General features: G+C 39.3%; 1 protein-coding gene across 1 annotated transcript in view; it reads left to right on the top strand.

Moving 5' to 3' along the window:
- LOC100074477 (paired box protein Pax-3) overlaps positions 1–25,168 on the top strand; it is a 101,584-nt gene extending 76,416 nt beyond the window's left edge. The window contains exons 9-10 of the mRNA XM_039914468.1: positions 22,717–22,963; positions 23,752–25,168. Of these exons, the coding sequence (XP_039770402.1) occupies positions 22,717–22,963; positions 23,752–23,786 (282 nt within the window). The 3' untranslated portion in view covers positions 23,787–25,168. The remainder of the gene's footprint in view (positions 1–22,716; positions 22,964–23,751) is intronic.
- Positions 25,169–27,500: the final 2,332 nt, after the last annotated feature.

The raw sequence follows: 27,500 nt of genomic DNA on the forward strand, positions 1-27,500 counted from the left end.
AACTGGTGCTTTTTAAGTATAATGTTAAAATTGAGATTATTAGTGTGTAATGTATGTAAATTGCATATTTGGTGTCAGCCACGCTTATTAGGCAGCTTCTTGGTTTCATGCATATATTTATTAGAATACCGTAGTTCCATTTCAAATTAGATTTCAATTGCTCAGTGCATTTTCTTTTGACAAACATTTGTAAACCCTGAAACTTATTAGGATCAGCATCCAAGTGTTAATATAAGTACACAAAACTCAGGGCTGCTCTTGATTTGTCTTGTCATTTTCAGACAACAGCATTAACAATTACCTCAAATTCTTCAGATGCTAGGCAAGACAACGACTCTTTGTCTAAACACGTTTCTTTCCATTGAAGGTGTATGAGTTTACCTCAGATCTGACTATAATGTGGATGGGTTATAATCATGAAGAATGGTAGTTTTGAGTGTATTTTTTTTGATGTAGAAATAATCTCATTCACTGTGGCATGGGAAGCTCTTGACCTTTCCTTTTCTGTTGATAAATGTTAAGGTAATAAGGTTTACTCCATTCCATGTGGCTCAGAAAGCTCCTGTTTCTGGAGAGCTTTTTTTCTCTGAACAATTTTGGGCACAGACTCAGAAACTACAACTAGCATTGTTGACGGTCAGACCAGTCATTTGGTACATTTAATACTTTGTATATTAAAAACATAGGTTACAAATCCTAGTCCTGCCCACCTAGAATATTTCTTACCTTTGAGAACCAGACAAACAGGTGGCTGCAACCTATTTTCTGGTGTATCCATTTTCTTCCCTTTATACTTTCCAGAAACCATTCACAGAGAAAATTGGTTTGAAGTTACTAGAAGTGCAGATTTATTTCCAGGGCTCAAAATGGTAGGGAGAGTCCATAGAAAGGTGATTTGTGTCTTGATGACCTGCTCATTTTTCAGTTCCTCTCTCACTCTTTGACAGAGTCGAGCTCTTGGATCAAATCCCCATTCAATGAAAATCAAGATGACTTGGACACAAATAGATTAAGGCAACAGGCATTTTGCATTTCTCAAAATTTTTCTGTTCTCTTTTTCCTCCTCTCTGCATTTTGTGATTCTTTCCCTTGGCCTGCATGTCCTTGAGGGCATGGATCTTCTAATTCTACTCTACTCCTCAAGTGCTTAGAACTCTGCTCTGCACACAATGCATATTCAATAAATACTATTAATTCTCTGATTAATTGTCATTTTAGGATTTTGAGATTTCGCATTCAGGGCTGAAACTCCGCTGTTAATCCATTCATAAAGTAACCTTTATGCTGCAATTCATCGTGTGCCTAGGGTGTTTTCTGATGGCTGTAGTACTATTTTTGTTTAGTATGAATGTCTTGCTCTTTGTTCATTCAGGGCTTGAGATGTACTGCCAGTTGCTGAATTAGATTTGCGATAGATTCAACCAACTTAGGCAGCATCTCTTTTACAAAGGAGCAATAGCAAACTATTGAAAATATCAATAGAGTCAAGAAAAATATAGGTTCCTTATTTAATTAACTTTACCAGCAATTTCCTTTGCCAGAAATGTTAGTCTTGCATTTCCCGAAGGTTATTACTATAGCTACATGGAATGGAAAGAGAATAGTGCTTTGTCTTCCTTAAAAACATCCCTCTATTCCTTAGAGTCATTCTCCCACAGCTTATGAGGACCACCGTAACGTGTCACTAAGTTAATAGAATAAGTTTTTCCTTGCATTCAATAAAACATAGAAGAGCCATGCTTTGAGACTGACATGAAGGAAACCAGAGGTCTGAATCAACCCTTTATAAGAGGTTGGAATGCAGTGTAAAGCTTTTAATTCATTACTGTGTTCGCAAAATGGAAATATCTATAGAAATCTGAATACTTGCATATTTATCCAATTAGAGAGTGAATGTGTGCTTTGTAATGTGCCCAGCACAGAATCATGTCTTCAACAGGCAAACCGTGCAGCGTTTGAAAAAAAAAAAAATCTTTGAGGATTCCGCCTGATGTTTAACAGCAGCTGAAGTGTTTCCTTGTTTTCCCTCTAAATGAAAGGACTATCATTAAGTGGAATATTTGGTTGCAATTGAGGCAAGTTTGCTTTTAGGATTCTAAGCTGAGCTAGTGGAGATAAAGAAGCAGGTCCTTGATATAGTTTCTTTATGGGAGCCTCCTGATTACACATGATTGACAGCCGATCCCTGAAGGCGCTGGCAGCCCTAGACTTTTTCTATCTCCATTGACAGCTTGCTTGGAGTCTGTGGATTGTTGAAAGGCTATATCAATGGAGAGAGAGGGGAAGGGAAACAGAGGCAGGAGGAGGAAATGCCTGCAATTTTCTGTCAATTAGGAATCCTTGCTGAATCCAGGGCTCTTGGATAAACTTGGAGAAGGGAAGAGCAGTTCATGTCACATCAACAATTGTGGCTTCTTCATGGCTCACATTTTGCCCGTATGATTTGGCTCTGTGTGTGTGTGTGTGTGCACGTGTGTGTGTGTGCGCATGCGTGTATGATATCCTGACTAAGACTTGGCTTAATGGATAGAACATGGTCCTGGGAATCAAAAGGACCTGGGTTCTAATCCCAGCTCCACCACGTCTGCTGTGTGACCTTGGGCAGGCCACTTAACTTCTATGGGCCATGGTTACCTCATCTGTAAAGTGGGGATAAGACTGTAAGCCCCATGTAGGACAGGGACTGTGTCCAACCTGATTAACTTGTATCTATTCCAGTGCTTAGAACAGTGCTTGGTACACAGTAAGTGCTTAACAAGTCCGATAATTATTTTACAGCTTTTCCCATGTTCAAGCTTGTCTAATAAACCTGCTCTGATTAATTTTCAGCAGCTCGTCATATCAATTCTCAGGCATCACCACTGCTCATCTATCCTCATAATTGTAATACATATATATGCTTATTAAGTTGTATATTCAGTTATTGATCTTGATTGCAGTACTTTATTTGTAAATTTTTTATCTCTATCTCCCCCAGTAGATTGTAAACTCTTTGTGGGAAACAAATGTGGATTTTTCCTTCTACTCTACCTTCCTGAGCACTTAAGAAGGTAGAGTAGAACTTTTTCCACCTTTTCTCTCTGCTCCCTCTCTGCTCCCCCTCCACCCTCAGCTCCCTCCCCCTTCCGCCCTTCATCTCCCCTCTCCTCAGCTAAGCCCCCTTTCCCTCTGCTCTTCCCCCTCTTCCTTCCCCTCAGCACTGTGCTCATTTGTATAGATTTTTATTACCCTATTTATTTTGTTAATGAGGTGTACATCTCCTTGATTCTATTTATGGTGATTACATTGTCTTGTTTTTGTCTGTCTGTCTCCCCCGAATAGATTGTCTCTGTTGCCGAATTGTACATTCCAAGTGCTCAGTACAGTGGTCTGCACATAGTAAGCGCTCAAAAAATACTACTGAATGAATGAATGAACTTGGCACAGTGCAAAGCTGACACTAGTGAACAATGCATTCTTCATCTACTATTACTCCTACTATTACTGTAATTCATTCATTCAATCATATTTATTGAGCACTTACTATGTGCAGAGTACTATATTAAGCACTTGGAAAGTACAATTTGGCACACCTATACATATATAAGAATATATTTTTATTCATCAATTTCAAAGTTTAAACTGTGACCCAAAATGTTTCTGTTGGACGAAAGGAGCACTGGTTAAAAAAGGACTGGTCAGGTCACCCCCAAGTCTGTCAAAAACAGAACAACTCTACATGTTCCCTCCTAAATCTACTCTTTCCTTCTCCTCAGCTCTTTCCACCAAGTTCCTCGGCTTGTAAGCAGCATTCAGAGGAACTTGGGAGAGGAACACAGTGGCTCTGGAGCCCTTGGGATGAGTCAGGGTCTCCAGGTACTACTTCTACTAAACTAGTACTGAACAACTCATTAGCTTTCTCCTGATAGCTTCATGATGCTAGACTCAAAAAGAAGTTCAACTCAGTCAGTAGTCATTTACTTACTGGACTTTCTAAAGATGTTAATTTAAAAATGATCTCTTTCCTATCTACACTGAGAATCGTCCGGTTAATTTGATGCACAGACAACAACCCAACTGAACAGTTCAGAATGTTAAAGTGGATGGTTTTGGCCTGAATGATCTACTTGTCTGTGCCAAACTGTCAAATCACCCCACTGCTCTGATACTCCTGCCCAATACTTCATCCTTATATTTGGGGCAATTACCCCAAGTCCCACTCTCTAGTGATCCCCACCAAGAACCCCAAGAAACTGTGCTGCCCTCTAGGAGATGTGGGGTTCACTAGAGACCAGACCATCATTGGGACCACTGACACCAGAAACTTGCTTTTGTAGTTTTAGAACCTAATGACCACATTGAGAAGTCACTTCATACTCTAAAATCTCTTTTTCTGTACCTGTCGATCAGTGGCTCTAATCTGCCTGACTTCCCCTGGGTCTTGCACTCCACAAAAACACCCAGGCCAGTGAAAGAGTCACTTATGTTCTCCAGTTAACATGAAATGTGGCAAAGTTGAATGATTGCCCTAATCACTGGTCTCAGTGAACTGTGAGCCACCCATTATGGAAAGAGAAAAAGGAGATCAATCAGTCAATCAATCAGTGGCATTAATTGAGCACTTACTCTGTCCAGAGCACTATACTGAGGGCTTGGGAGAGCAAAGAGATCTAATCCCAACTCCGCTTCTTGTCTGTTGTGTGACCTTGGGAAAGCCACTTAACTTCTCTGTGCTTTAGTTACCTCATCTGTAAAATGGGATTTAAGACTGTGAACCCCATGTGGGATATGGACTGTGTCCAACCTAATTAACTTGAATCTTCCCAGTGCTTAGTATAATGCCTGTCAAGTAGTAAATACTCAACACATATCATAAAAACAAACTAAAGTTTGTGTGTAGGATGAATCCTTTATTTGGGACATGATGTTCTAGGTTAGAAAATCAATTACATTATGAAAGATTGAAGTACAAATTGTATTTATTTTCAGTAATAGTGGCTCTATTTTATCTCTCACCTTGGTTAAACTGCTTAACCATTCTGGACCACGATTGAGTCATCTTTACCCAACAGAGGGAGTAGGAAAGAGATGTTTTTTGGTGCTAAAATGAGAAACATGTAGTAAAAATTATGGCAAAACAATTTGAAATATAAATGAAGCCAAATTTGTCACATTTGGAAGGCACATGTAATCAGATGGGTGGAGTTTGATGGGGTAAAGTTGATGTCAATTAGGATGGAATGGTGATTGCATGAGTTTCCAACCTTTAACCCATCTAATACTATGTGCGCAATTTATATACCTTTCAAAACATGGAGGAATTAAATTCAATATATACAATAGTAATGATAATTCCCCAGAGAGAAAGGAATCAATTTTATCTGTGTGTTTTCCAATTTTCTTTTTATTAAAAGTTATGTTCCTTTTCAACAAAGTTTATGAATTTTATAAATTCTGCAAAGGCAGCCTGAATGCAGTGAAAACATAATGTTGTGATAATTGTTGTGGGCATGGGGCAAAGGCAATATATCATGTTATGCAGGGATTCTCTTCTTGAACAGTTGAGAATAAAGATGAAGGTGAATGTGAGCTGAGAGCAACTTCCAACTTAAACAGCCATTGCTTATTGGTCTTCTAATAAAGGCTTCTAGTACAGCCAAACCAGCCATTTGACCCCCAAAATAATTAAAATTGGTATATTCTTTACCCAGTGGAATGAAGACTTGCGCCTGGAGGCTGTGTTGGAGTCCAAATTTTCTAACCCCTGTCTTAATTCAAATTAATTATAAAATAATTTAATTCATCCTAGAATCTTTCAGTCTCACCATCTTCACAGAAACACTCCACAGTTCTACCATTGCTGGTATTGCTGAGGGACATAAAATGGCCTGCTCACACTGCCAGGAAGAGGGGAGAGTTTGAAGTATGGTCTGGAGGAGCCCACAGGCTTGCTCTAACCTGTCCTCACATTAGATAATAATAATAATGATGATGATGATGACATTTGTTAAGCGCTATGTGCAAAGCACTGTTCTCAGCGCTGGGGAGGGTACAAGGTGATCTTGTCCCACGTGAGGCTCACAGTCAATGCCCATTTTACAGATGAGGTAACAGGCACAGAGAAGTTAAAGTGACTTGCCCAAAGTCACGCAACTGACAAGCAGCAGAGCTGGGATTTGAACCCATGACCTCTGACTCCCCAGCCCATCCTCTTTCCACTGAGCCACGCTGCTTCTCTGACCCCAGAGATCAAGTGATCCCAGGCACAAGCTGCATTATAGCAGCCAACAGACCAGGAACACCTGAACTACACACTCAAAAAGAGACATAGATTAACTAGCATGTTACACTGCAAGCTTCTTGAAGGCAGGGACCATGTCTCTAAACCATTATACTTTCCCAACTGTTTTGATACAGTGCACTGCATATACTTACTGTTCTCTCCTTCTCTCTCTCTCTCTCTCTCTGAGACTCTCCCCCATATTCATTCATTCATTCATTCATTCATTCAATCATATTTATTGAGTGCTTACTGTATGCAGAGCACTGTACTAAGGGCTTGGAAAGTAATTTGCCTTTCATCCTCAGAGATGTCACTGAGGTAAAATTAATTGATGGGTGCATATGTGGCTAAAAAGGCCAATACAAGATCTATAGTCCTGATGATACCATGTAAATATAAAAACTGGACTTTGTTAAGCTGTTGTGTTTGTAGCGATGTTGATTTTTTTTTTTTTTGCCTCCTTGCCTCAGGATCTTTACAAAGCTTCTGCACCAATAGAGATGCTCCTTTCTTGATTACAGTACACCAAGCTGGTTTATCTACAGTAGTATAATCAGTTATCAGCTGAAATGTAGCACTGATTGAGATTTAGTATTACTATATCCTTAAGGCATTTCCTCTGTCTTCCTAGCCTTTGATTTCCCAATTTCAGCTCACCCCATAGAAGATATTTGGGTATCCTACTAGTGTCCATTTTCCTAATGTGCTTCTCCCAGCACAGCATCAATTCTAGGAGACTAACTTCATTCTAGAAATTGGTTGTTTTTGATCCTGTCCTGTCACTCATGTTGACTCCAGCATATCCCTCAAAAGTGGGGTTATGTTCTGGGAAAATGAAATTGTATATAGCTACTTCAATCAATCAATCATATTTGTTGCACACTCGCTATGTGCAAAACACTTTAGTAAGCACTTGGGAAAGTACAATACCACAGAGTTGGTAGAAGCAGGAGCTTAGAGTCGAGAGGGGAAGACAGACATTAAAGTAAATTATGAATATGCTCTGGGGCTGAGGTGGGGGTGAATATCATGGGTATGTTCTCCCATAGATTTACATGTAATAAATTAGGTTCCATTTCAAAACCTCCGGAAAACGAATATAAAATAATTTTATGTGTTTACGTACCATAACATTAAGCATCACTAAACTGAAGTCCAAGATTTGTTGAGGTAAATCTAAGTATAACATCATCTGATTAACCAAGTGAAGAACTGTAATTTGACTATGGCTTTTTTTTTTTAAAAAAGGCATTTGTTAAGTGCTTACTATGTGCCAGGAACTGTACTTATGTGGGGGTCTCAGTTTTAATCCCCATTTTGCAGATGAGGTAACTGAAGCCCAGAGAAGTTAACTGACTTGCCCAGGTTACACTGCAGATGAGTGACGTAGCTGAGAGTCTTTCAGCATGTTGTGGAAATAGAAGATTTTTCTGTTGACTTTGGTTGCGGTTTTATAATGTTAGTGAAGAATTTGGCCAATAGGTTGAAGAGGTTGAACAAAAAGAGCATTTTAGTGGGCTGATTCTTTCTGAATATCTCTGAAATTTTGAACTTCTCTCAAAAACATTCTGCTTAGTGTTCCACAGAACACTTTCCAACAAATCTGGATGCTAGGATTCCTGGGGTCTATTAACACAGCAACTGTCTCTGAAATCTCTCCCATTCAGTCATTAAGATGCTTCAGTCTATAAGGAACCCCAGTGGACCATATCTTGCCTCCTACATTTCCTTCCGTGTTCTTTCCCCAACCTCTTTGGCTTCAAGCAACTTTTATGCTTTCCCCTAACCCTCAGTGCTCCTTTTGCACTCAACTGTTCAGGATACTGTTTTAGTGCTTTCTTTCACCTTGAATTTTTTATTTTTGCTGCAGTCACAACCCATCCTTCTGCCCCAAACCATTTCCATTTCTGCTCTGGTAGCTTTGGTTGGGGTGGGGAAACAGGGTTGCAATAGAGAATGGGGATGGGGGAAATAGAGATGATGTTGACAACCATGGTATCTGCTAAGACTAGAATTAAAGGTGAAAGAACCAAATACTTTATTATGGTGTAGTGCAATACAGAGAGAGAACAAAGCCGTGGGAAACAGGGAAGAGCCGGGAGGGGCTCGGACAAGGGGATGGGAGGGCAGAGAGGAAATTGTTTGGCTTTCCTACAGCTATTGGATGTAATTCCAGGGTGGAGTTCATTCATTCAATCGTATTTATTGAGTGCTTACTGTGTTCAGAGCACTATACTATGCACTTGGAAAGTACAATTTGGCAACAGTTAGAGACAATCCCTACCCAACAATGGATTCACATATATGCTGGGATAAATCATCAAACTTTGTAGGATGTACTCCTGGTTTTTGCATCCCTTGGGATGTTTGTAACCTGGGCCATACAGCAATAGGGAAAGGTGGAGAACACTACAGTTCAGTAGACTAGAGTAGCAGCCTGGTGTAGTGGATAGAACACGGGCTTGGGCATCAGAAGGGGATAGGTTCTAATCCCAGCTCTGCCACTTGTCTGCTGGGACCTTGGACAAGTCACTTCCCTTCTCTGTGGTTGTTACCTCGTCTGTAAAATGGGGATTGAGCCTGTGAGCCACATACGGGACAGGGACTGTATCCAACCCGATTTGCTTGCATCCACCCCAGGGCTTAGTACAGTGCCCGACACATGGTAAGTGCTTAATAAACACCATTATCATCATGAATTCAGTCACTGATTTCTGAAGGGTTTTTAGAAGAGAAACACAGTGGTTGATCTGCATGTATCTTTTCCTTTCCAAGAGCCACTTACTCAGAGCAGCCATTCTTTCTATCCAGGCAAGGTCTTCTGTGGAGGAGAGAATGTGGAAGAAATAGAGGAAAAGCACATCATAATCTCTGCAAGCTTTCTAACAATGGTTCTACTTTAAGCTCTTTAGACAATAAGATCAATAGATCAATTAATCAAATTTATTGAGAGCTTACTGTGTGCAGAGCATATGTATTAAATACTTGGGAGAGAACAATAGGCAGCGTGGCTTAGTGGAGAGAGCACAGGCTTGAGAGTCGGAGGACGTGGGTTCTAATCCCTATTCCACCACTTGTTTGATGTGTGACCTTGGGCAAGTCACTTAACTTCTCCTGTGCCTCAGTTATCTCATCTGCAAAAAGGGGGTTAAGATTGTGAGCCCAGTGTGGGTTAACCTGATTACCTTGTACCTACTCTAGTGCTTAAAACAGTGCTCGGCACATAGCAAGGACTTAACAAATACCGTTATAAAAAAACAAAAAACAAAGATGGTATACATGTTCCCTACCTACAAGGAGCTTACTCTCAAGTCATAAGAAAAGCTATGTTGGGCATGGTGAGGAAAGTTCATGAGTTGTAGGTTTCGAGGGAGTTGCTATTGCTCTGATCAGTCAATCAATCCCTTGATCAGTCATATTTACTGAACACTTAATGTGTGCAGAACACTGCACAGGGACTTGGGAGAGTATAATATAACAGAGTTGGAAGATGTTCTCTGCCACAATGAGCTTATAGTCTAGAGTTGAAGACAGTCATTAATATACATAAATAAATTATGGGTATGTACTTAAGTACTGTGGGGCTAAGGAAGGGTGAATGAAGAGTGCAAATCTAAGTGCAGGTAGTTGGAGAAGGCTTCAAGTATAAGGGTAGATTTCAGGAAGAAGACTTAATAGGCCCGAAGGAAGGGCATTGCAGAAATATGGAGACACTTGGTTGAAGATTCAGAGATGGGAAGAGGATAATTAGGTAAAGGGCATACTGAATAAATTTACCTGGAGGAACAGAGGGGATGGCTGGAGAATAAGAGGAGAAATGGGAGTCAGCCTCTTTGGGACAGCCTGTTGAAGAAGAACTATGATCAGTGGCAGTATGGAGGGTCTTCTGTCTGAGGAAGGATCCCTGTCCTTGAAGACTTTACTGTTTAATAGGGGGACGAGTAGATATAAATGGACAAGTATACAATAGATAAGAATGAAACAGAGGTATAAATAATGGTTCCAGGTGAATAAATGCATTAAAAATCAGATACTTAAGTGTTGAGGTGGTTCAAGAGAGTGATTGGGTACTTGAAGGTGGATTAGTCAGAGATTCAACAGGGATAAATAATGGTTCTAATCTTTAGAACAATCGGAAGACTTCCAGGATCCTAAATTGCAGGCTGCTTGGTGAAACGATGGAAGAATCAGACAGCTTTTAGCAATGAGTTCCAAAGTGACTGGAGAAGAACTGTAGTGGCAAGAGTCCGGGAATGGGGGCGATCGGGATCTGGACTAAGTTTGAGTCCTCATGTACATGAGTGAAAGCATATAACTTATTAACTTTTCGTTGACTCAAAGGAAAAAAAAAAGGACTGCTTTGATTTAAAAGAGCGATTTATTCTTAGAGGTTCTTTGGTTTGTTGCCAGCCACTTGTGTGTGTTTCAGTATGGGGGTTGGTGTGTTTTCATGTGTATATATTTACATTTATATGTGGGTTTGTGAGTTCAGAAACATTGCAACAATTCTTTCAAGAGAAAAATCACAAATTCAGTTCTGAAAATTATTAGTCCAAATGAAGTCAAAGGCATTAAGTAACCAATCCTCATTTCAGAAACTGTTTGATGCACAATCAGCACATAGATCTCTCCCTTTGTGTTTTACAGTCGAGATCCTAGAGAAGAGAATTGACTGTTTGTGAATATGGGCTAGAGCGGCTGAGTTTTTGTCTTGAAGGTTGTTAAAAAGTGAGGTCCTCAAGTGCTTACTCTTTTGAATCTTGTTGTGGTTTTGAGAAATTTTCTTCAGTGAAAAGAGTTAACAGCAGGTAGTGCCATTCATCTCCAAAGCGGTTTGAGACTCTCTATGTTGGTGATGAATGAGGGTATCTGACCCACATCTGTTTTCCATTAGAATGAAACAGTGCCCTGACATCGTTAGGAGCATTTGTCAAGATTCCCTGGACAGAGCTTCTGTAAATTACATGCTGCAAATGTGTCAGGGTCAGATAAGAGGATATCATTAACTCCACTAAAGTTTACTCACGATTCTGTCAGTCCAACTTAATATGTTAACAGCCAACAATTTTCCTTGAGCTTTTTCATTACATTTTTCACTCATAGGAGGAAAAGAAATGTATCACTATACTCCCAAAATATTGCATATGTCCTATTTTCATAAATCATATTAATTGCAGACCTGGTTACAAAGCATATTAAATGCAGGCATGCGTAAATGAATTAAAACATATGAGAATGTTATTATGCTTATGGTGGGGATAAAATAGTCAAATACCAACTGTAATAAATGGCATAATGTTTTATTTAAATGGAGTAGGACTTTGCTTAGGTGACTGGGCTTTATTTTGTTGATAATGAATGTACTGTATTTTATTTGACAGCTCTTAATGGCCCGGGAATTATTGGCATATTTTAAATCTCTTTCCAGTTATCTATACTTAAATACACTGAATGGATTTTCGTTTTCTTTCACAGAACTTTAAATCAAAGCATATGAGTCACATGAAGGAAATTTACTGTACTCAAAAATTAAACTTTGAAATCACATACAACATACAAATCACTCTTGTCTGGCACCATGTATTAATCATGGCATGACGTGAAACCTGAAGTAAAAATTCTAAAAATAATGGCAAATTTAGCTGGATCTTTTACACTCAGTGGCTTTCCAAATGATAACGTGAAAGTCAACCATGCCCTTCCTGAACTCCTTGTAGTGGTGATAAGGTCATGATACATACCTTAAGAGAAACTTCTGCCTTGAGGCTACTTTCCTCTTACAGCTTTCAAACAGACATGACCAAAAATCTAATTATTCAGATGCTAATCAAATACAGGATAACTCCTAAGGCATTCAAATGTGAAGACGATATTTTCTGGAGAGCCTCTGCAGTTCACATTTGGAATTTGCAGCCTTGAAGACACTAATCCAGAAATTTAGCTATTTCCTTTTACCTGGAATGGATAAAATTGGGAAATCTTGACAATCCAGCTTTAATGATGAGGATAAAATAATAATAATAGTAATAATACTTAGTATATTTTAAATCCCCAGTAGAAAAAGTCTAATATGTATTTCATTCAAGAGCCAGTTTTTTTATTCTGGAAAAGGACTGTAATTCTTTTAGCAGATTTAAGGAAAAATCTTCATTATACTTTCCTCAGAGTTAAAAAAAGGATGATAAATCTCCAAAATATAGAAAAGTACATATTTCTATTTGATAGAGTCAATTAAAACTATAAGGAAAATTTAGAAACAATTTATGAAACATTATTATTGGGAGAATAAGAAACATCTAAATGTGTGTAGTTATTTGCTATTTTTAGATTTTGTTAACCATATGTATTTTAAACTGAAGGTATATTCATGGCCAAGACAAATATTTTCTGGACACATTATTTGAAATGTAAATATTAATTTAGACCACAGTTTTTATCTTTTAAATTGAATTTTGTAATATGAAAATTAATTCAAGGGAAATATGGCATGAAGCAAACACAGTTAGTTTTTCCTGAACCATATAATTTTTCAATCAGATATAGACACTCTATCTAAAATTCTGAAACTGGAGAATGAGTCTAAGGTAGTCTTTGGAAATTAATAAATACATAAAACTGAGGAACTGAAGAAAAAAATGCAATCTGAATTTCAGGGTCATTGGCATTTTTCAAAAGATTAACCCTAGAAGATTTAGAAATGATGACTTTGATATTTGTGGTTTCATAATAGTCAGATTTATTCACTTATAAATGTGTATTCATGCCAAAAGTGAAAAGCGAGGAATAGTATTTAGTAATAGGAAAAAAGGATAGATAAGTGCTAAAGAAAGAAAGTTTAAAGACCCTGTCTGATAGTCGTTATACTTGCCAAACTTTTACTGAGTTCACTGGGTTTTTGGCCCTTATTTGAAGAACAGAGTCAGGGCTCTGAGGTTTGTAGTCTCTGTTTTTAACTGGTTTTCCCTTTTATCTGTCTATGAAGATCATACAGTGATTTAGAATATTTTTAATGTTCTTTGAAAAAAAAAATTAGAAAACAACAATAAAAAGAGTGCAGGATTCATGACTAAAGAAGTTTGTATGTATGTTTGTCTATTTAGTGAAATGAAGAAAAGCAAGCAGTCTGTTAAAATAGATTTTTAAAAGTTATAAATCATATGTAACTGAAAGAAAATTTATTTAAAAATACAATATTGTGAAAATACCCTGACAATATCCTTATAAGGACAACGTGACTGGAAAATGTGACTGGAAAATATTTTGTAACTATGTTGGTGTTCTAAGAAACTCATTTTCCAAGCCTTACTTGCACTAGGAGAGAGAAATTCCAATAGCTGCACTTATACCACATGAAATACAGAGCTGCTTTTTAAAGAAACAAACATAAAAGTGTAATGTGACCCTCCATAGGGATTTGAGGTTTTAAATTATGTTAAGGGAAAGTAAAGTACATATTTTCCAATGTCTTCTTTCAGATCTGGGTTTTTTTTTTTTGTTAATTTCTTAATTGCAATTTATCTACAACAAGTTGAAATGTTCAGCAAGATTTGTCCTAAAAATCAGGTATGTGAGAGTTGTAGTGGTGACAGTAACAGCTTCGTAAGTATTACAGTTGTATGCTAATATCAATCAATCCATCACATTTATAGAGCGCTTACTGGGGACAGCACTGTACTAAACGCTTGGTAGAATACAATATAACAATATAACAGAGTTGGTAGACATATTCTCTGCCCAGAACAAGCTACAGTCTAGAGAGGGAGTCAGACAATGATATAAATAAATTTAGGATATGTACATAAAAACTGTGGGGTGAAGTGAGGAAACAAATCAGAGAGATGCGGAAGGGAGTGGGAGAAGAGGAAATGAGAAGCAGCTTGGCTTAGTGGAAAGAACATGGGCTTGGGAGTGGGTTCTTATCCCAGTTCTGCCACTCATCTGCTGTGTGACCTTGGACAAGTCACTTCACTTCTCTGGGCCTCAGTTCCCTCATCTGTAAAATGGGGATTAAGACTGTGAGCCCCACGTGGGACAACCTGATTACGTTGTATCTACTCCAGTGCTTAGAACAATGCTTGGCACTTAGTAAGTGCTTAACAAAATGCTATCAGTATTAAATGAGGGCTTAGTCAGGGAAAGCCTCTTGGAGGAGATGTGTCTTCAGTAAGGCTTTGAAGGTAATCATTTTGCTAATCCCAATGAAACATATTTTTGTGTTAATTTTCTAGTACAATGTAAGTTCATTTTCTTGTTTTCTTTTTTTTCTACCAATGTTCTGGCATTTGGTCTAGAAGGCATAAATCCCTTAGAAAAAATATTGTGGTATTTGATAAACTCTTACTGTGTATTAAGCACTGCTCTAATAGCTGGAGTAGATACAGGATAATCAGGTCTCACATGGGGCTCACAATCTAAGTAGGAAGCAGAACCAATATTGAATCCCCACTTTGTAGATGAGGGATCTGAGGTAAGGAGAAGTTAAGTGACTTTTCCAATGTCACACAACAGAGAAGTAGCAGAGTCAGAATTAGAATCCAGGTCCTCTGACTCCCAGGCCCCTGCTCTTTCTACTAGGCAATACCGCAGAGAATGTTTCTGTTTATTGCTTTATTGTAATAATGAAATGATGGTATTTGTTAAGTGTTTACTATGTGCCAAGCACTGTTCTAAGCACTGTACTCTCCCAAGCACTTAGTACAGTACTTTGCACACAGTAAGCGCTCAATAAATATGATTGAATGAATGAATGCTTTTCAAGGTCCTTAGAAATCCCAAGTCTATAAACCTATGTATTGTAGAAGTATATGCCGTGTGGCTCAGTGGAAAGAGCCTGGGCTTGGGAGTCAGAGGTCATGGGTTCGAATGCCGGCTCTGCCACTTGTCAGCTATGTGACTGTGGGCAAGTCACTTCACTTCTCTGTGCCTCAGTTTACCTCATCTGTAAAATGGGGATTAACTATGACCCTCACGTGGGACAACCTGATTACCCTGTATCTACCCCAGTGCTTAGAACAGTGCTCTGCACATAGTAAGTGCTTAACAAATACCAACATTATTATTATTATTATTATTATTATATGGGCCTAAAAGCTCCTGGCTTTTTAAGGCAGATTCAGATAAGGCATCTCTGCTGTTTCAGCAGTTCAAGTCACTATTCCCTGGAGCAACCAGGAGTCATGTTAAGAAACCACTGTAGGTGAATCAATCTCTCTGTCCTCAGTTAAACTCCATCCAATGGCTTTAAAGTTCTGTCAGCTCACCCTCTCCTATCTTACCTCAGTGATCTCCTACTACAGCACACTCCTCTCTTCTAGCTCCAGTTTACTCTCTGAGCCCTCATCTTATCTATCTAGCCACTGATCCTTTTCCCTCATCTTCCCCCTGGCCGGGAACTCCCTTCCCCTCCATGTACATTGGATCACCACTCTTCCCACCTTCAAAGCATTATTAAGGACACATAATAATGATAATAATGATGGTATTTGTTAAGTGCTTAGTACGTGCCAGGCACTTTACTAAGCACTGGGTGGATACAAGCAAATCTGGTTGGACACAGTCCCTGTCTCACATGGGGCTCAATCCCCATTTTACAGATGAGGAAACTGACTTGCCCAAGGTCACACAGCAGACAAATGGAGGAGCAGGGATTAGAACCCAGGTCCTTCTGACACCCAGGCCCGTGGTCTATTCACTACGCCACCCTACTTCTCCAATAGGCCTTCTCTGATTCAGCCCTTTTTTTCCTGGCTCGCTCTCCCTTCCGTGTCATCTATGCACCTACATCTGTGACTTTTGGGCATTTGATATTCACTCGACCCTCAACATTTACCCCACAGCACTTATGTACATATTTTTAAATTACATATAAATTATTTATATTATTGTTTGTCTCCTGCTATAGACTGTAAACTCTTTATGGGAAGGGAATGTGTCTGCCAATTCTGTTGTATTGTACTTTCCTAAGCACTTAGTACAGTGCTCTGGACATAGTAAGTGCTCAATAAATACCGTTGATTGATTGGAGTGCAACCTTTTTGTGGGTAGGTAACGTGTCCAACGGCTCTGTTGTATTTTCCAAGTACTTAGCTCAATCCATTGCACCACAGGTGCTCCATCAATATTATTACAATTACTAATTATTTTTTCTCTCAACCTGGGTATAGAGCATTCATTTATTCATTTAATAGTATTTATTGAGTGCTTACTATGTGCAGAGAACTGTACTAAGTGCTTTGCTTAGAATGTACAATAGAGCATTGTTTTAAGCTCTTGAGACAGTAATTTTGGATGAGACATAGTCCCTGCCCTCAAGGAGTTTACACTCGTATGGGGGAGACCGACGGGCACAAGCCATTTAAAAGTATTTGGAGGACGAGAAAGAAACAGTGCTTTATGACTCTTGGTAGCAGACTGTTGGTCCTGAAGTAGCATGGATTCGGAGATAGAACACGGGCCTGGGAGTCAGAAGGACCTGAATTCTAATTCCAGCTCTACCACATGTCTGTTGTATGACCTTGGGCAAGTCACCTTACTTTCCTATGCCTCAGTCACCTCATCTATGAAACGGGAATTAAGAATCGGAACCCCATGTGGGACAAGGACTGTGTCCAACCTGTTTAACTTATATTTACCCTAGCACTTAGAACAGAGCTTGGCACATAGTAAGGGCTTAATAAGTACCAAAATAATAATAATAATAATTATTATTGAAGGCTAAATAGATAAACTGGTTGATTAATATGTCAAGAATGTGCGAAAGTACTAAGGGTAGGTGAATGAACAGAAATGTTAAGGCACTGTTGGATGGATGTGACTGGAAAAGGTGAAGCTTGGCTGAGAAGGCCTCCTGGGTTTTCTAGAGGGCTTTGTAGATGGGGGGTGGGATCACTGTGATTTAAAGTGGAAGGGAGCTTCAGGCAGAAGGAAAGACTTGGCATTTCTTTTGAAGAATGAGATCCCAAAGGCTAGCACCAGGCACAGTCACTAAGGTTTCCAATGTCACTGTCAATGATATTCAAGGGCCATACTCCTTACTTTGAAGTACATTGCTTCATAATTCTCTTAAGTGGTGACAGCTACAAGTCTCTGTATTGGTAAAGGACCTGGTTGTGAGTTCAATTCTCATTTCCATGTCTTTATTCCCCTCTCTCTAGAATATCCACAAGTTTCTTCTATGTACAATGCTCTCTTTGACTTAATCTGAACAAGTGTAATATGTGTAGGAGGGATGAAAAATGGGATCATGAAATTTTGCATAACCGTAGACCTTTTTGCATGCTCTGGGCCAAATTTTGCCTTAGATTGTCAAGAACCATATTGAGCTCTTGAGTTTCTTATGAATAGTTGAGTTCAAAATCCACATCCCTTGCTCAAAAGGAGGCGAAGTGATTATAAATGTTATACTGAGTTATTCATAAAATAAATACGAATATAAATCAGTCTTGTTTTTGATGCATCTATGGTCTCTTGGTAAAATCACAGAAACTCAGATATATTTATCACCTTCTGTAGCAAAGCCACAGTTTAACCTATATATATATATAGAGAGAGAATCAGACCAGTCACTGATGTGATCATTGGATTTTCTTTGTTTTAAATCATGTGTCTTTTCATGTATATTCATATATTTCAGGTATGAAATATATTCATATTTTCTCAGTTTCTTTGCAAGACTTATAAACCCAGTTGTCATATAATTCATTTTCACTTAAGGGAACAACAATATCAATAGGGTCCACTGTATTTTAAAATTCATCAGCAGCAGAATTTCTGATCTTTTAGCCAGAATATTAAAGGATGGACTATTCCAACCGATTTACAATTGTTTTACAACATAGACTTGGCTCTGTATTAATAAAGATTGCACAAAGAATGTGCATTCTTCATTAATTCTCTCCTAACTTAGAAACATGTTTAGAGTTACACTGAAGCTCATGACTTACTCAATTCCTGGAACTAGAACCCTGAAGTAGGGATTCTGAAACTAGAATTTTACTCAGACTACACACAGTTACTTGGACATTGGAATTTCACTCTCTGTTCATTACTTAAAAAAAAGTACATAATGATTAGAAAAATGTGTAAACTTCTAATATGATCCAATGAAATAAGGTGTAATTAAAGCTTCATTCCCTAGATTAGTTCTGTGCTTGGTATTATTTAGTGGTTTAACCAGACATTGAATGACAAAATATGGAGTACATGCATAACTTCCCTGATGAGTCCTTAAAATAATATTGTGAAATCAAGTTTGCAAATGAGCTATGTTAGGATTTAAAATGATCTTGACAAGTTTTAGAATCAGTTAGAAACAAACAGGAAGAAGTTTAATAGAGAAAGCATTAAGGTTGTTGGTTAAAGAGAGAAAAAAACCAAGCTTTCAGAAATTCAAGTTTGGGAAGGAATCACAATTCACAAATAAAATACCCAGGGATCCAAACTTAGATAACAATTTGGGCTGTTAAAAATATCCCTGGGATGTATAAACAAGAACTAACTCATAGGAACCATGAGCTTGTCGGCATTGGCTTTTAAGAGAAAACTGTACCCTGTGCTGGGCCCCTTGATTTAAATGAGATGTAGAAGCAACAAAAATGATTAAAGGGTCGGGAAGCAAAATCTCTAGAAAAAGGTTAAAGGAATTGGGATTGAAAGTTGAAGAATATTGTCCAAAGGGTGGGTGGGGTTTTCACTGCCACTGAAGAAATTGTATAAGGACATGGAATAACATGACAGCGAGATGGATATCAACTAGTCATACGGAAAAACTTTCTTTCGTTGAGATTGTTAAATTCTCAAATAGATCTCTGATGGAGTTTGGGGAACCGCCTCATCAAATTATTCTTACAGATACCCATGGGCGTGTGCGGGCTCACTTTCTCTTCAAAAGCCTTCAGTAACTCCCCATTTCTTGTAAGAAACTAAAAGCCTCCTAGTCACTGATGCCCAAGTTCTACATCCCTTTCTCCTTCTCTCTGCTTTCTACTCCTGCTGCACCTCAGAGACCTCTCTGCTTCTCTCAGGTTGGCTTTTTAGCTACAGCTCACTCTGACTTTCTCATGTCGAAGCCTTTTAATAATGTTCCCCTCAGCATGGAGCTCCCTCAGTGCTGGCAAACCACGTTCCTCCTCATGATAAAATCTCTCCTAAAAGGTCATCTTCTCCATGAGTCATTCCCTAACTTAACCCTCTTCTTCCTGGTCATGTTTCTACCTTGTCCACCTTTCTACATGCATATACTGCTGAGGATATATTCAATTCCATACTTTTGTTTTTATCATGTGTACCTATACTCTTATCTTAATCTATGATTGGAAATTTGTAGCTCATAATGATAATAATAACTGTGGTTTTTGTTAAGTGCTTACTGCACCAAGCACTGTACTATCTGCTGGGAAATGTAAGACAATCAGGTCCTCACATGGGGCTCACGGTCTAAGTAGGAAGAGAGTTATTGAATCCTCATTTTGCAGTGAGGGAACTGAGGCACAGAGAAATTAATCTGGCCCTTTCTTTCCATCCAAACAGCTACCACATTAATGCAAGCACTTAATAGTATTTATTGAGCGCTTACTATGTGCAGAGCACTGTACTAAGCGCTTGGAATGTACAAATTAGTAACAGATAGAGACAGTCCCTGCCCTTTGATGGGCTTACAGTCTAATGGGACTTATCCTATTCAGTCTTGATTATTGTATCAGCCTCTTTGCTGACCTCCCAGCCTCCTGTCTCTCCCCTCTCCAGTCCATACTCCACTCTGCTACCCAAATTATTTTCCTTTCAAAACATTCAGACCATGTTTCTCCAGCCCTCAAGAACCTCCAGTGGTTGCCCATCTACCTCAGCATCAAGCAAAAATTCCTCACCTTAAAAGTGCTTTAAAGCCCTCAATTACCTTGTCCCCTCCGACCTCACCTCCTTCTACAACTCAGCCCACAAACTTTGCTTCTCTAAAGCTAATCTTCTCACTGTACCTTGTTCTCATCTACCTCGCCACCGACCTCTCACCCACATCCTACCTCTGGCCTGGAACACTGTCCCTCCTCAAGTCCGGCAGGTTCTTTATTCATTCAGTCGAATTTATTAAGTGCTTACAGTGTGCAGAACACTGTACTAATTGCTTGGGAAAGTACAGTACTACGGTAGACAGTGACAGTCCCTCCCCACAGTGAGCTCACAGTCTAGGGGTGAGGGAGACAAACATCAGTACAAATAAATAAAATTCCAGATATATACATAAGTGCGGTAGGGCTGGGAAGGTGTTGGGGGGAGAGCAAAGAGAACAAGTCAGGGTGATGCAGCAGGCAGGAAGATGAGGAAAAGTGGGGCTTAGTCTAGGAACGCTTCATGGAGAAGATATGTCTTCAATAAGGCTTCAAAGGGAAGGAGAGTAATTGTCTGTCACTGATTGCTTTTCCCCACTTCAAAGCCTTATTGAAGGCACATCTCCTCCAAGAAATCTTCCCTGACTAAGCCCTCCTATTCTCTTCTCCCACTCCCTTCTGCATCACCCTGATTGGGTCCCTTCATTCATCCTCCCTCCCATCCCCACAACACATATGTATATATCTGTAATTTATTTATTTATATTAATGCCTGTTTCCCCCTCTAGACTGTAAGTTCATTGAGGGCAGAGAATGTGTCTGTTGTTGTATTGTACTCTCTCAAGTGCTTAGTACAGTGCTTTGTACATAGGAAGTGCTCAATAAGTACAACTGAATGAGGGAATGAAAGTTAAGTGACTTACCCAAGCTCACACATCAGGTAAGTGGAGGAGCTGGGATTAGAACCCAGGTCCTCTGGCTCCCTGTGCTCTTTCTATTAGACCATACTGCTTTCCCTAGCCTCCTCATCCTCCCAATTAGACTATAAATTCCTTGAGGGCAGGGACTATATAGGTCATGTTTGCAAATATCTAGCACAGTGGTTTAATACAGTGAATGCTATTGCTGATGATAATGATAATGAAAATGGTTTAGGGGCATCCTGTCTGGACATTTAAGAATATGCATTCGACTCACATCTTGAAGTTCCTGGGGGCCCTATAATCCTGTGGTTAGCACAAATGACTTAAAAAGAAGGTGATTTGGGTTAGCATAGGAATTACTCAATTCGAGGAGATCGGAGACTGATCCCAATCAGATAGAAATACTCTTGAATCTGATTGGATCCTGAACGTAGAGGGAAGAGCAATTTGATCCCATTTTCTCCACTGGTCCTTTAGCCTGACTGTCACTGGAATGTAGAGGAAGAGGGAGAATGGAAATGCAGGACTGATGGACAACAGCTGCCAACTGGGTGGATTCTTGAACCAATCAGGAGGCATATAGGAAGGAACCTAATGTGTTTAAGCTCCATGATGTTGAGTTGTAACATTAAGAATCTATCAATCAGTAGAATTCATTAAATACTTTCAAAGCACTGTTCTAAGCACTTGAGTGAGTACAATAGACCTTAACTGGTCAAAATTAATGATGTTTAAGTGCAGATAGAGTGTGTACATTTATTTCCACCTGCAGCTAAGGCATCCTCACCCACACATGGTTTATGTTTTTCCTTCTCTAGACAGTAAGGTCCTTACGGGTAGGGAACGTCTGCCAATTCTGTTAAATTGTACACTCCCAGCCACTTTTAGTACAGGACGTCATACACAGTAAGTAGGCAATAAATACCACTGATGGACTGATTAATACCATTAATTGATTGTGTAAGTTTCACTCCTTTAAGTTTAAGTTAAACTTTAACTCCAGCAGTGGGTAGATCTGAGAAAGCTTCCTGGTTTCACTGGGCTGACAGTTCTGTGGTTAAAAAATTAGACTCCCACCTCACAGCGGGCTGAAGGGATCAATGAGTTAGAAATGTTTTGGCATCTTCATGTGAAAATTATTTTGCAAATGAAAAATACTCTTTTCCCCAAGAATGCTTCACAAAATCCTTGAACCATCTTAACCTAACATAATGATATTGCTTACATACCTTTGGTACTAAAGTGTTCTTATCCTAACACGCCTATAGAGCACACATGAAATGAGCTTCTTTAGATTTAAAAAAAAAATAAAGACAGGCACAAAAGGAACAAAAGGGAATGATTTGTAGGGCAGTAATATAAAAAATTGGATTGGATCATTCTAAAATTCTCTAGGCTTTTTCCATTAGCTATTACTTCCTCTGTGTAAAAATACCCATGAAAAATCCAGATGTAACATGTGATCAGACATCCCAAAGGCTAAAATAGAGATGTTTCTCTTTGAGTGTGCGTGACTTTTTTTCTGGAATTTCAGCCATACGTTATCATTTAACTGCATGAGGTAGCTCAACTTCTTTGGTTAAGGTTTTTGGTCTCTGTGTCAAACCTCATAGTAATAAGTTTCCTGGACTCTGAAATGTTTTCACAGTACATAAGCGCTACCATTCTTCATGAGTTTTAATTGCTCTTAACACCTTCTTTATTTTAGGTAATGGGACTCTTGACTAACCACGGAGGCGTGCCTCACCAGCCTCAAACTGATTATGCTCTCTCACCACTCACCGGGGGCCTAGAACCAACCACCACCGTATCCGCCAGCTGCAGTCAGAGACTAGATCACATGAAGACCTTAGATAGCTTGCCCACATCGCAGTCCTACTGTCCTCCAACTTACAGCACCACAGGTTACAGTATGGATCCTGTCACAGGATACCAGTATGGACAGTATGGACAAAGTGAGTATTGAATCTTAAGGGGTTTAATTGTTCTTTTGTTCCAAAAGAAGGGATGGAATAAATGATTGATTCCAGCTTTAAACAGGGTGTCAATTGCTGAAGGGGGTGGCTGTCTTTGAGCAAGAGCTCTGTGTGGAAAGAGAGACAAAGGAAGCAAAAGAGAAAATAGGGTCAGACACTGAAAACATTAAGCACAACGAGATAGCAAGGGACCACCACTGTCTGTGCTCAATGTGGTCGGAACTGTGGATCCCACATTGACCTCTTTCAGCCACACATGCACTCATAGGTGAATTTCACCATCAGCAGTGTAATCTTTGAATATGAAGGACAAATATATATATATATATTTTTACATACATATGCATATATAGAAAAATATGTCCCAAAGATCAATTTGGTCATTAAGATAGCTGATCATTCAAGCAAGACGTCTATTGCATAATTATTTTCTTAAGTGATGTCAACAACATCTTGATGTTATTAATTGCTGAGACATGAAACCTGATTGCCATTAGGTAAAACATAAGGGTTGTCCAAAATGAAATAACCACTGGCATTCCAGTATTAGAAACACATGTTCTTAATGAGGTCAGTTCAAGAATCATTATAGTATATAATCCCAGATACACAGAGTTTTGTCAAACTTGTCCTAGGAATAAAAATATTAGTCCCTTTCCTTTGATATAGCAGTATTAAATATGACATTGTCAACCTGTAGCTGACATTACCCCTTGCCGTGAAGTTGTCGTAGCATAACTTTAAAAGCTTCCTTTGCTTTCTTACAGGTGCCTTTCATTATCTGAAGCCAGATATTGCATAAATGAACTGTCCACTTCAAGTCAAATCTGGTGTTTTTTTCCAGTCTCCAATGTCTAGATAGAAAGAATCCTCATGGAAAATGCAACCCCACTTGGGGAAATCATGACAGAGAATACAGTAGAGTTTTCTTTCTCCAATAGTTGTTTCTGATATGCATTTGGACGTTTTGGACAAACGGACGGAATCGATGAAGACCACAAGCAGCCGTAGATGACAAATTCAGCCTTACAGGCAACAGCTTAACATAGGCCCACATCAAAAATGCCCAAGTATTTATAGTTCTGAGGAAAGAAAAAAAACAAACATTCCATTTCTATGTCTTTGAAAAGAGCTTGGATTCATTTGTACCAACAGAATGTTCCAAAAATTAGCGAGTGACTAGCTTGTCTTACTGTCCTTTGTGGACATGTATATGACTTTCAAACTGCTCCATTTATGAAGCACGAGAGGAGGAACTTTTAATTTTTCACACTGGAAATTGACATCGAAAGAACTGTCACGGTGTTAGGAAGCTAGATTAGGACTTTCAGATAAGTTATTGGTTATTTTATCTTGTGTTTTGTAATCCAGTTGTCAATAAATGTCACATACATGTTCTGCTTAAAATGAACAGGATGTTGTATAACTAGAATCATTTTTTATTTCCTTTTATTCTTTGGGAGTGGGGTGTGTGACGTTTTCTTAGTCCATGTTCAATTTGGAAACAAGGAAAAAAAAACGATGTTAATTTCCACAACTGCCTAACAATGTGCAATACTGTGTACCTCACACAAACTTTGGAATCATCCAAAGTAATATAAATAGAATCAGAACTATATTTTTGCAGGTGCTTTTATTTTTGCAGTAAGTAATTCTTTGGGGTAAAATTCAGAGATGTTGCAGTCTGCTGGACAACCAAAATCCAGCTAACTCAATAAGATTAAAGACCATGTCCAAGATCAGTGATTTTAAATGATTAAGTTTACAATTCCTTAAGTTTATGGAGAGGTAGGGCAAGAAAATAAATGTCTCTGCAGTTGGTATGTGCTTTGGAATTATACAATGATATCCAATATTAAAAGATGATAGGAACAGAGGTTTACATACATTTATGTTGTGACATTTTAGAATGTCAATAAATTTGTTTTGAAATGTAAAGAGGAACAGAAAGATGAAAGGCAGTGTTATTTATTTCTCTTTATCTTGGAACAGTGAGTGGGGTAGGACACAAATACATTCCTTTTAGAATTAAGGACTATGAAGTAGTGGAGTTAGTGAGCCTAGGTATAGTCAGAGATTAGTTCATACGTTGATCTTAAAGGGTGATGGAACAAAAGAAATGCTATCTTTGTGTTACAGTCTCTGCCAACAACAGTGTGTTGTAAAAATGTCTTTCTTGTAAAAAGTGCAGTAAATATTTACTATTTATAATGAATAAACAGTTATGAAAATTTGCAAAGCACTCTTTTTTGGGGAGTTGAGTGAATTTTTCACCTAAAAATGAGAAGCTGATTAACCCTGTATATTTTAGTTATATTTTGTCAGCACTTTTCCAGAAATAAAACTACCCTGACGAGATGTTTGTTATGAACCACAGTAATCAGGAGTTGAGGTAGAAATTTTCTGAAGTGTAGGACCAGTGTCAATCAACAATGTTTACTGAGCATTTACTGTAGAACACTGTACAAAGCGCTTGGGAGAGTACAGTATAACAGAGTTCATTCATTCATTCAATAGTATTTATTGAGCGCTTACTATGTGCAGAGCACTGTACTAAGCGCTTGGGATGTACAGGTCGGCAACAGATAGAGACAGTCCCTGCCGTTTGACGGGCTTACAGTCTAATCGGGGGAGACGGACAGACAAGAACAATGGCACTAAACAGCGTCAAGGGGAAGAACATCCCGTAAAAACAATGGCAACTAAATAGAATCGAGGCGATGTACAATTCATTAACAAAATAAATAGGGTAACGAAAATATATACAGTTGAGCGGACAAGTACAGTGCTGTGGGGATGGGAAGGGAGAGGTGGAGGAGCAGAGGGAAAAGGGGAAAATGAGGCTTTAGCTGCGGAGAGGTAAAGGGGGGATGGCAGAGGGAGTAGGGGGGAAGAGGAGCTCAGTCTGGGAACGCCTCTTGGAGGAGGTGATTTTTAAGTAAGGTTTTGAAGAGGGAAAGAGAATCAGTTTGGCGGAGGTGAGGAGGGAGGGCGTTCCAGGACCGCGGGAGGACGTGACCCAGGGGTCGACGGCGGGATAGGCGAGACCGAGGGACGGTGAGGAGGTGGGCGGCAGAGGAGCGGAGCGTGCGGGGTGGGCGGTAGAAAGAGAGAAGGGAGGAGAGGTAGGAAGGGGCAAGGTGATGGAGAGTTGGTAGACACAGTCCCTGACCTCAGCAAGGTTACAGTCTAGATACAAGGTTATTAGAGAAGCAGCGTGGCTCAGTGGAAAGAGCAAGGGCTTTGGAGTTAGAGGTCATGAGTTCAAATCCCGGCTCGGCCACTTGTCAGCTGTGTGACTGTGGGCAAGTCACTTAACTTCTCTGGGCCTCAGTTACCTCATCTGTAAAATGGGGATTAAGACTGTGAGCCCCCATGTGGGACAACCTGATTCCCCTATGTCTACCCCAGTGCTTAGAACAGTGCTCGGCACATAGTAAGCGCTTAACAAATACCAACATTATTACGTCCCACATGGGGCTCGCTTCTATGTATTTTTATTTTCACCTTTTCCCTTCATTACTGCAGCTTTCACAGACAGAGCATATAACAATGATAGTAATAATAATGATAATAATGTTTTCGGTTTTGCATTTACTATGTGCCAAACACTGTACTAAGCGCTTGGGTAAATAAAAGATTATCGGGCCCAATGATTGGGCCCACAGTCTAAGTAGGAGGGATAACTGGTATTGAATCCTCTTCTGCAGATGAGGGAACTGAAGCACAGAGAAGTTAAATAATAATAATGATGGTATTTGTTAAGCACTTACTATGTGCCAAGCACTGTGCTAAGCACTGGGGTAGATAAAAGGTAATCAGGTTGTCCCCCGTGGGGTTCACAGTCTTCATCCCCATTTTATAGATGAGGGAACTGAGGCACAGTGAAGTTAAGTGACTTGCACAAAGTCACACAGCTGACAAGTGGTGGCACTGGAATTAGGACACATGACCAGACTCCCAAGCCCGTGCTCTTTCCACTAAACCACACTCCTTCGTCACTGCTTAAGCGGCATGGTGTAGCGGCTACAGCGTGGGCCTGGGAGTCCGAAGGTCATGGGTTCTAAAGCCCGGTCTGCCACTGGTCTGCTGTGTGACCTTGGGAAAGTCACTTCACTTCTCTAGGCCTCAGTTACCTCATCTCTAAAATGGAGATCGAGACTGTGAGCCCCATGTGGGACAGGGACTAAGTCCAACCTGATTTGCTTGTATCCACCCTAGTGCTTAGTACAATGCTTGGCACCTAGTAAGCACTTAACAAATACTGTCATTATTATTATTATAATTATAAATAGCTTGCCTAAGTTCACACAGCAGACAAGTGACAGAGCTGAGATTACAACCCAGGTCCTCTGGCTCCCGGGCCCTGTCTCTTTCAATAAGCTACATTGCTTCTCTATAAAAGTGCTTAACAAAGTAAGCACTTAACAAATAGCATCATTATTATTAAAAGACCTTAGTCCCAAATCCCACTGATCAATAATAGACTTAAAATATCTTTGAGGATTTTGTCTCA

The sequence above is a fragment of the Ornithorhynchus anatinus genome, chromosome 1 (assembly GCF_004115215.2).
Source record: "Ornithorhynchus anatinus isolate Pmale09 chromosome 1, mOrnAna1.pri.v4, whole genome shotgun sequence".
Taxonomy (NCBI): domain Eukaryota; kingdom Metazoa; phylum Chordata; class Mammalia; order Monotremata; family Ornithorhynchidae; genus Ornithorhynchus; species Ornithorhynchus anatinus.